We start from the raw sequence: 10,744 nt of genomic DNA on the forward strand, positions 1-10,744 counted from the left end.
GTTTAATAGATATGTAAAATGAATATTCCCCACACATGTCTGTAATATACTTGAGCTTCACCCATTGACTGTATAAATAAGGCTTCACCGAACTCCCGCATCCTCTGATTTCCGGCGCTCTAGGAGCCTATTCGTTGCGTTGATTGGTTGTATACCTACCCAATTGCTGCAGAATGATTTGATAGACAACCTTTAAGCCCGCCTCCCTCCCTGTCGAGTGTGCCTAGACCCTTGCGTCTTCAGAGCATGGGTCTAGCACGGCTAGGCTATAGATTTTAGTGAATGTTTGTAGAATCAAAACCAAGAAATTATGCACGCCGTCCTTTACTTAAACTCACTTTATTGACACAATGATTCTGTCCTCAGGTAGAAATCCATGCAGACAAGTTGCGCCATGCAAATTGCACCTTATGTAGCAGCTGTATGTTTTCAGCTGGGGGAAAAAAAAATCACCCGTTATACCAGAAGCAGCTCCCTAAACAAATACAAATTAAGGTCTCTATCAAGTTTGCCCAATGAACTTCTGAGGACTAAAACATGTTACACACAATGGACAATGTGTGGAATTCAATGGTTTTCTGTTCAAGTTACAGTTACTAACAAATTGGTGTAAAAAAATTTGGAACTTTGAACAAAATAACCAAACCGTGGATCTTTAACCTGTGCGTACAGATACCTGCACTCAGCCATGATCATCTATCGGGATCTGAAGCCCCACAACGTCCTCCTGTTCAACCTGAAGACTGACTCCGAGACCATCGCCAAAATCACAGATTATGGCATCGCTCAGTACTGCTGCAGCATGGGAGTGAGGAGCTCAGAGGGCACACCAGGTTAGACACTCCTCAAACCTTAAGTATTGTTAAAGTTATTGTTATATTACAGCCATTAAAGATACAACTTTGATATTACTACAAACCACATGGTTCAGTCAGATGTTTTTTGATATATTGGTAAAAGTGCGGTCAAAGTTTTTTAGTCTAGCACTGTTCTAAATTCATTTCTGAATGTCTGAACGCAGGTTTCCGAGCACCAGAGGTTGCCCGAGGTAATGTGATCTATAACCAGCAGGCTGATGTGTTCTCATTCGGCCTGCTGCTCTACGACCTGCTGACCTGTGGTGAGCGTATTTCTGATGGCATGAAGTTCCCCAGTGAGTTTGATGAAATCGCAGTGCAGGGAAAACTGCCAGGTAATCATTCAAGCATTCACCTGCCAGTATTGACAGTGGCTGTAAGAAAATCTATTATCTGGAATCTACTCTTTTGTACATTTTATTCAATTTGTTGTTGCCAGTCAGTGATGTCTGAGCCACTTTAAATGCTATGTGCTGCTGCTCATAATGTTTTTATGGGACGTGATTCTTTTGAAAGACATCATGAGATCAATCTCAACACTTTTCACCAAACTAATTGTTCATATATTAGTTGGTAACTGAATGCTGTATTGAACTATTCTTAAATGTGGTGCCCTAAGTCGATAGGCATTATTAGAAGGCAAATTATTAAAAATAAAAATCCATATTGATATGATGCTTTTCAACACCACAGGCTTATTTGCATTGTCAAGATGTATTAACATTTTCCACTATTATCCAAGAAAAATGTCTTGATTGCATCTTTTATTTTGCTTTCTTTCATGTGTGTAGTCATAGTCATTTCCTGTCCTGTCCTTTGCCCTTTGTATAGATCCAGTCGAAACACTACGGTTGCTCACCCTTGGCCCGGCTTTCAGGCGCTGATGAAGGACTGTCTGAGGCAAAGTTCCACAGGATCGACCCACTTCTGCTCAGGTTAGAACCTGAAGACTGTGGAGCTGTGTGTAGATGGTGTTGGGGATTATTTTTTTCCTAAAAGAGGTGAAGAGGTTCAAAAAAGGGCAGCTTAGTGCAAAAACAAGCTTGAGTGGAGCGCCCTCCAGTGGCTGCAAACACCCGAACATAATCTAACAGACAGCACTGCAGGAAAACACACAATGGCATTAAAGAGAGCATGTAGGAGCAAGGCAGCCCAAGTAGCACACACTTAGGAACTAGTTTGATTCTTTTTGTGTCCTTGCTATGCTTGCAGGTGTTTGACAGGCTGAATTCAGGTGAAATGCTGTGTCTAATGAGGAAGCTTTGTGGTCCCTCGGTGTTCAATGGTGAATGCTTCACACTGAGCTCTGGCACCAGTGATGGCTCCTCCTCCCAGCCATTACGGCCTGGCTCGGTGGTGGCAGCAGCACCAAGAAGCTGGGCTCCATCACAGCAGTGGACCTGGACACTAACCACAGTCACTACACAGGTACTACAGACTGTTACAACAAAGGAACTAGGTATCTTCTTGAGTTCACATATTGTTTGACTTTATGTTCAGTGACAAGTGGAATAGGGAAAAAATGCCTAAATTTGCTTTTGAGTGACTTTTTTTTTTAAAGAGCCCACATTATGCATTTTGGGTTTTTCTCTTTCTTTTAGTGTGTTATAGCTTCATTTTTAAACAGGTCTGTTAACTTTACAAAGCCCCAAGTCTACAAACACTACTACTTATCTGTCTGAAACGTTGTTTGAAGTCCAGGCTTTTATTGTGTTACTTATCTACATCCCCATGTAACAAATTTGCATCATGCCTGGCTAGCAGGTAGTTTGGCCCTCAAACAAAGAATGAGCAGTTGCCTAACAGTTCTCTATTATTTTTTTTCACTACAACTTTTTCTGCTAGGGCTATGTCTCGCTGCTTATGCTGCTTTATGGACCTGAGGATATCGTAGGTAACCAATGTTGCCATGCTTTTATCGGACTAGCTGACCAACAGAGCAGACCGGGCTTGTCAGCACAGGGAGCCTTAAAGAGACGCGAGATAAAACAGAGGCTTTCAGACAGAGGCTGAGAAGAGTAGCTGCAGAAATAAATATAGAGTATGACAAAAATGATGTGATTTTGAACATTGAACCCCAAACAAATTCTAGTAGACTCCAAAACATGTATTTATAAATCTGTAAATATCAATTTTATGGCCTCTTAACTGCTGCTCATTGACTCAATTCTCATTATTTTGTTTTCTGTTGCAAGTTGGTGGATGAACAAAGATATGCAATTTTACATGGCTCTGTGTGATATTAATGTTGGCTACATTACTTAGTCTCAGGTTAGTCTCTAACCCAAAACCTACTTTGATTAAATACACACATATATGTACAAAAGACTGAATAAGCATGAGGTTTACTGTTGGTTTTCTACATTCATTGATGATTATTTGACTCCAGGAACTATCACTAATGTGAACTGATAATGCAGTAATGCTGTTTGTGGACAAATACCTGCAACAGAAATGATGGAAAATTTATTTTGCTTTTTACCAACAGAGCACAAAACCAAATACCACCAATAGCATCCAGGTGTTTGAACATTATTATGTCAACTTCAAAGCTCATGTTTACAGATCGACTCTTGTCTTTCAAACAGGAAGGTGGACACCAGCCCCGTCCTGTGCCTCGTGTCTGTCCAAATCCCAAACGATCCCTGTGATTGGCTGGTAGCAGGCACTCAGTCCTGGCTCATTAGTGGTCATGAGCACTGGGGCACCACGACTTGGCACCACCTGCAGAGTGTCACTGACGCTGTCACCTCACTGTACTTCCACGTGCACCCTCGTGGAACGTAAGCGTGTGGAAAAGCACACTGGAAACTCTTGCAGTCCATCCTGGTGTTACTTGATCTGAAATGTTTGTGTTGAAAGGTGTGAAGAGAAGTTTAGCAGACCTCTAAGTGAATGCTAATGCTATACAAATGGGTCTACTATACCTCTATAATAATGCGTAACATTGCAATTTGGCAATGTCAGTTTAGTTATCTTAGGTAGGGCAGTTTAGTGAAGAAAGGATGATTTAATGTCTTAGGGTTAACAGACATGTAGAAAATCGGTTTAAAATTTGACTTTTTGTGTTGGTGTGTGATTATTCAATATGTGCATTTTTTTCTAAAGTTTATTTGTAGTGTGCACATGTACAAGAGGCTAATTTTACTCACGTGTTTGGCCTTTTCCAGCCAGAGAAAGAATTATTTGCTGGTCGGAACAGCAGATGGAATTCTCAGTGGTTTAACGAGGACTCTGTTCTTAAGGGTAAATGTTAAAATAATAAACATAGGAACTGCCGTCTTTGTTCGTAAAGAATGATTTCAGTTTTGTGTAGTTGCTGATATCTCATATTGCACCCTAATTCTTTACATGTAACACAGCAGCAGTTGTAACTTTATTTCCCTCTCGTCTCCTCTTTTCAGCAGGAGAATGGCCAGCCAGTTTAAAACTCTCACTGTGGGGCAACGTCAACACTCCCGTCATGTGTTTGGGCCAGTCGGTGTATTCGCCGGACAGCAGGTCTGGTGGGCCGGCTGTGGGACTGAAGATCCTCTCCTTCACCGCCCGACTATGATGTCTGCAAAGTCCATCGACACAAGACCAAGCCTCACCTTCCAGTGAGTCTGTGTCATGTCTGTGTAAGACAAGGTTGCTACTTTAAAATTTACTTTAATGAGTTTCAAAAAAGGTTTACGGTCGAAGGAGCTGAAAAATGACGATTCTGTAATCCACCAGTAGTAATTTATGAAATGTGTTTTCTAAATAAACTGCTGTATACTTTTACATTCAACGCTCTAAGTGTAGTTTGCACGGTGGAAACTAAACCTGGCAGTTTCACAACTACCGGATGTATAACAGCAAAACTGTGTGTGTATTTTTCTTCCAGGCAGCAGCGGATTATTGAGCAGCGAGGCGTGTGTGTCTCGTATGGTTGTGGATAAATAATGTATACCTGGGCAAAGCTGGGACAACCACCGTTGAGGTTTGGGACAAGAGGAGTGACAGGATGGTGGACTGCATCGACTGTGCTCACATTATTAGGTACACACATGACGCACAGTAAGACGTGGAGAAATGTGCACTGATAGTCACCTTCCGCTAAATACAACTGCATTTAGATGTGTGACTCTTTAGAATCAGAATATGGAATCATTGTACACAGACATACACCCCCTGTCAAAAGTTTTGAGGCGGGTTCTAATTTATTTGAATGAGAAAGTGTCTCAAAACTTTTGACAGGGGGTGTAAGGCACCTCGTCCTACTGGAATTCACACTGCATGCAGACTATTTATATTAGATACAAACACTGGTTAGAAATAAGCATTCTGAATGAAAGAGATCACGATGTGCAGAAAATAAACCGTTAGAGATAATTTAGCACATCCCGCACTTTCACACTATTATATGGTTGTGAAATGGCACACAAGTACATGAACCCGTAGATGCACGAGTGATTGGACCCTACACTCTTCCATAAGTGGGTCAAAAAAGACCCGTATAAGAATCAATGTGTTTTTATGCCATTTTTGTTATTTTGGTTGGGAATAATAATAATTTAGTATTATTGTTTGTATTGTGTTTTTGTCCATACAGGAATGATTTCATGTTTGAAATCCGTTTGTTTTTCACTTAATAACAGAGTTTGAACATTTTGTTAAATGAAAAAAAAGAATAGCACACAGAACAGCAACAGAAGAATGTCAACATCCATTCTGTTGACATTTTTCCACTCTTTTCCTCCAGCTGTTGCTGCTCTCCGTCCCTCCAAGTTTGTGCACTGCATCACCTCTTGTATGATATTATCAGTAATAAAAAGCAAAACACGTTTTTTGAGGAATAGCTGAAATATAAAATGATAAAAAGTTTTCATCTCAGACGTAGTGCAAGAAAACGACCTCACCAGGTCATTTTTGACTCACTTATGCATCTAAGGGTTAATGAACAATCTGCACAAAATCGGACACAATCACGGTCTGACAGTCTTTCAGATTTTGAAAATCCTTCTTTACATGACAGCAGCAGCTGTATGCTAACGGCTCTTCTTCCTGCAGACATGAGTCTGGTTCCAGAGGCAGGCATGGCCACAAAGCGGAGCTTCCCACAGTGGCATCACCCTCCTGGGCCACAGTAAAGGCCCTGCTGGTGCAGAGCGCTGCAACTCTGTGGATTGGCACTAGAGGGGGCCACCTACTGCTGCTGGAACTGTCCAAACACCAGACGCTGCTGATCACAGGGCCTCAATGTGATTCCATCCGCTGCATCGCCTCTACACTCATACGTAGGTCGTCAGCTTCTGTTTAGGCTCATTTGTTCTGTGCCATCATAATACTGTTTATTGTGGTGTTTGTGGATGTATTCTTACAGTGATTGTTACAATCCAGACATACCTAAATACTGAGTTATCTCATTGGGATTTGGAAAGACATGCTGCGTACATTTGCCTATAGTAGGACTCAGGGAATCTATTTTTTTCATTAGCATGTAATGATCCAAAAATAAGAATGTTAATGTTTTTGTTACCTTAGAATAAGCCCTTTGACATCTACATAGAGAACGGGTCATCTTCCATGGAATCTGCCATGTCATGCTGCCATCTTCATACAGCGGCCTTGAAGGGGGCAAACCAAACACCGGCTCCAGAGAGGGCCGTGCTCAGTTTATCTTCCAACAACTTGGTCCTCTGTGGACCATTTTTATGAGCCATGCTTTATTTCCTCTCAGTTTTACACGCCATATTTTAAGAGATACACATAAAGTGACTTTGATGAAAAACCACAGTTTTAAACTTAATTTTGCACAAACACGTGATACACTCACAGCATCAGAAAACTGAAAATCTGTCGATTCTTTCTGTTTTTAGAGTTTCTTGCTCTGACAAATGTTGTAAATTTTGTAATTTATTTCATAGAAACATGCCTTTTAAATGTGCTGGAGGCTTTTGGGATTCCCAGGGTTAACGTTGGATGGAGATAATCACATCAAGCAGCTCGAGTGTCTCTTAAAACTCTAAACGTATTAAAAATGGCATTTCCTGCTTGCTCTCAGTCATTGTGTTTGAATTTTGTACTGCAGATTGAAGGTTAACTTATCATTCAACAGCTTTTTGCCTTTAGAATCTGAAATACAAAACATTCCTCGCTGCATCTTGTGGGTTTTTTTTTAAGGTTATTTAGGGATGTATTGGAGCTTAGAGTTTGCAACAGTGCAAACACATAGTGTGTGTGAGAACTGAAAAAAAAAAGTAAAGAAAATAAAGATAAGCAAAGAAAATCTTTTTAAACAGCTGGGTATTTCTTTTGTTTTGGATTCATGGTTTCTCGGGGCGTTTGTGTGCCGAAATGACCCAGCATGCTGCTCACAGTTTGCTCTCCTTTTCATATCAGTTTGTGCTATAATGCTGAATCTTTACTGGCTTTTCTCCACCAACTCAATAAACACATTATACATCTTTATTTCCTTCACAGAAACACTAAACTGGAAGAATGTGGTGCTGGTTTTGGGACGAAGACTCCCACAAGACAAGAATCAACGTGGTGAGTCTGACAGTTCGTTGTCTGTCCCACACTCTGTGAAAACAGTTGTCTTGCTGTGTGTGACTCGCTCTGCATTAGTCCAAAGTGTGTGTTTGTCTCGGCTCTCAGATGAGGAGTCTGTGCTGATGGTGTGGAACAGCATGCTGCCGATGGAGGTCAAAGACCTGACAAAGCACTGCGAGAAGAGAGAGCAGATCGCAGCCAAAATGAGAGAGCAGCTCCATCACGACTGAGCCCTCAGGTTTGGATAAGTTTGTCTTATTTTCCTCACAACCTGCTATTCAGTTGATATCTGTTAGTCATTTGCCTTCTTTTTTTTTTTAATTTAGTAAAACTGCATATAACCCTGATTTTAAAAGTAGCAGTGCTGTGCTGCATTTTATTTTTTTTAATCTTATTTTATGTAATGACAACCTTTAATTCCTTTTTGTCAACTTAAGATTTCTATAGACTGATGGGGGAATTTGTGGCGCTCTTTTTTTCTGTGCTCTGCTCAGCTGTTCAAAGTCAGCAAAAGTTCTACTGGAAATGCTTCACAAGTCGTGCGCACAAATCAGGACTTAGTGATATATTAATGTGAATCCAGATGTGATGGCAGATGGTAGGTTGTTTGGACGATGTCGATCAAACCTGGTCCGATCACACCCAACGCACGTATATGAAGCGCTAAAACAAAGGCGACCAAACTTCTTAAGTTGCTGTCATGAGTCCGGTTGCCTCAGTTTTAGCACTTAGTTATACCACGACCTTGATGACTGAGTATCTGCACAGACACCCACACAGATCTGATGTTCTGGAGCAGAGTAGCAGCACTATTACTTAGCAAAGACACAGATTCCTGCTTGTAATGGAGAAATGTTAAAAATGACTTGACTTAAACCAGGCAAGTGCTGAAAACAATCCTGGATGGAATATGTTTCACCATTTCGATTTTAAGTAAAGCAATAAGATAACATTCATTCCTCTCTGTTCCTAAGCGACCCAGTTTGTTATCTGTTCTGATACTTTGTTCTCTAAAAGCAGCGTTGGAGGCTTCTCTCTTACTAATTTATTTTCTATTCAGGGTATGTTTTATTTTCCTATTTCATTTTTCTTTTTCCACTTAATTTTCTTTGCCAAATTTTATTTGTCAAATGTATGAGAAACTTATCAAAAAGCCAACACAAGAAAAGAGCGCAATACTCTGCCAAGGCTGTTCATTCCCCCATATGGCATTGTCAGAAATGCAGCATTTGTTTATTAGTTGTTGATCATTGACCATCAGTACTAGTAGTAGTAGAAACAGCTGCAGTAGTAAGAATAGCAGAAGCAGCTGCAGAAATAGTACTAATAGGAGAAGCAACAGCAGTAGTAGTGAAAGCAAAAGTAGTAGTAGTAGTAATAGAAACAACTGCAGAAGTAGTAGTAGAAGCAGTTGCAGAAATAATAGTGATAGTAGTAGTAAAAAGTAGTAGGAGTAGTAGCATCAGATGCAGTAGTAATAGAAGGAGCTGCAGAAAAAATAGTAGTAGTAATAGTAATAAAAGCAGCTGCAGAAGTAGTAGTAGTAGTAGAAACAGCTGCAGAAGTAGGAATAGTAGTAGTAGGAAAAGCAACTGCAGTAGTAATTAAAGCAATACAATTGGTAGTTTTCCATGTTTTAGGGGTGGATTCCATCTTTTATCATGTTTTATGCTGCAGCCACATACACTGACTTTAGCTGAAAAACCCTTCAAGCCCTCCAGCCCACTTCGGTGTTTCTGCAGTTTGTGTCAGTGTTTGCATACATATATTACATATATATAAATATATATTTCAGCTAATACACACCAAGGGACATAACTGTTCTCTGGAGACTTTGTTCCATCTAAACTGTCATTTCACTTTTATTCTTCATCTCGTTTTTACGTGTTCAGTTCTCTCATGCCGCCTTCTGCTTGTCTTTCATTCACAGCTGTGGCAGCTGCTCAGACAATGCAGCGGCCAGCAAAAACACTGCAATTTCCTAAGAAAGTGCACTCAGTTCAGTGCTGCTATCTGTTTTTACTGAAGTCATAATGTAGTGTAATCTTATCTTGTTATCATCCTATAATTTTTTGATCATTTTGATTTTTGTTTTATTTTTACAGAACATTTGTCGAAAAGGGATTACCTCTCCAGTGCATCAATGTGTCGACAGTACACACTGAAGGGAGACGTTTTACCTCCGTTTCTGACAGCCATACACTCACTACACTGCCCTGAAGACAAATTACTAATGAGGAGAGCACATTGCAGTGATCAATCAAAAGAATCAGATTCAAGATCATTTTCTTGTTTTGATGACGCACACTTCGAGTACCCCATATTTTCCCAGACATCTTTGAAGAGACATTTTTCTAAAGGGACACAGATGGTTTCATTTGTCCATTTATCCGCGCTGAGAGCAGTGCAGATGTTCAAAAGACCTCCTGCTCCTGATGATTGCAGGTTTTGTTTACCTGTAATAAGATGGGGGAAAAAACAGCAACTAGGAAGAAAGCCAAAGGAAAAAAAGCCTCTAAAAGTGTACATTTATTTATTTTAATGTTGATGTTCATGTGTGTGTGTGTGTTTACCAGTGAGCTCAGTCACTACACATCAGCCAACAGAACAGGGGACTTGTTTAGTGCTGCCTGCTTTGTACACACTTTTTTATGTCATGTTGCTTGAAGCCACTGTGTGTGATGGTGTCACACAAACAAGTCAGTAAATAGTGCTTTATGTACGGTGATGGCTCTCTGTTTATGTTGTGCATTTTTCACAAGATGCAACAGGGTGGAAGAAGTGTATTTTTTATAAGAAAAAGCAAGTAAATTTTAAGTGATTTGGTTTACAGTTGTTTTCCATGGTGCATTTTTTAAATTTTATTGTGCATTTACAGTTGAATATTGTGTTTGTTATTCTGGCATTTACATTAAGTTTTACATATACAGTACACTACCGTTCAGAAGTTTGGGCTCACTTAGAAATGTCCTTATTTTTGAAAGAAAAGCATTTTTTTCAATGAACATAACATTACGTTAAACAGAAATCCACTCTAGACATTGTTAATGTGGTAAATGACTGTTCTAGCTGGAAACAGCTGATTTTTAATGGAATATCTCCATAGGGGTACAGAGGAACATTTCCAGCAACCATCACTCTGTGTTCTAATGCTACATTGTGTTAGCTAAAGGTGCTGAAAGGCTAATTGATGATTAGAAACTCTTGTGTCATTATGTTAGCCCATGAATAAAAGTGTGAATGTTTTCATGGAAAATGAGAAATTCCCTGAGCAACCCAAACTTTGAACAGTAGTGTATGTCAAAGAAATACTGATCATTGGGAGTAGTCCTATAGTAAGAAGATTTGTTATTTGTGAAGACAAAACA

The 10,744-nt window shown here is 39.9% G+C and overlaps 1 protein-coding gene across 1 annotated transcript in view; it reads left to right on the top strand.

Moving 5' to 3' along the window:
- Positions 1–10,208, top strand: part of lrrk2 (leucine-rich repeat kinase 2) — a 44,848-nt gene extending 34,640 nt beyond the window's left edge. Inside the window, 18 exon segments of the mRNA XM_051951440.1 lie at positions 673–833; positions 1,022–1,192; positions 1,649–1,764; positions 1,766–1,792; positions 2,070–2,192; positions 2,195–2,316; positions 3,446–3,640; positions 4,028–4,103; positions 4,262–4,282; positions 4,285–4,404; positions 4,406–4,420; positions 4,422–4,456; positions 4,733–4,781; positions 4,783–4,880; positions 5,910–6,118; positions 7,305–7,373; positions 7,482–7,614; positions 9,482–10,208. Of these exon segments, the coding sequence (XP_051807400.1) occupies positions 673–833; positions 1,022–1,192; positions 1,649–1,764; positions 1,766–1,792; positions 2,070–2,192; positions 2,195–2,316; positions 3,446–3,640; positions 4,028–4,103; positions 4,262–4,282; positions 4,285–4,404; positions 4,406–4,420; positions 4,422–4,456; positions 4,733–4,781; positions 4,783–4,880; positions 5,910–6,118; positions 7,305–7,373; positions 7,482–7,606 (1,732 nt within the window). The 3' untranslated portion in view covers positions 7,607–7,614; positions 9,482–10,208.
- The last annotated feature ends 536 nt before the right edge of the window (positions 10,209–10,744 follow it).

This window comes from Acanthochromis polyacanthus, chromosome 8, assembly GCF_021347895.1.
Source record: "Acanthochromis polyacanthus isolate Apoly-LR-REF ecotype Palm Island chromosome 8, KAUST_Apoly_ChrSc, whole genome shotgun sequence".
NCBI lineage: Eukaryota > Metazoa > Chordata > Actinopteri > Pomacentridae > Acanthochromis > Acanthochromis polyacanthus.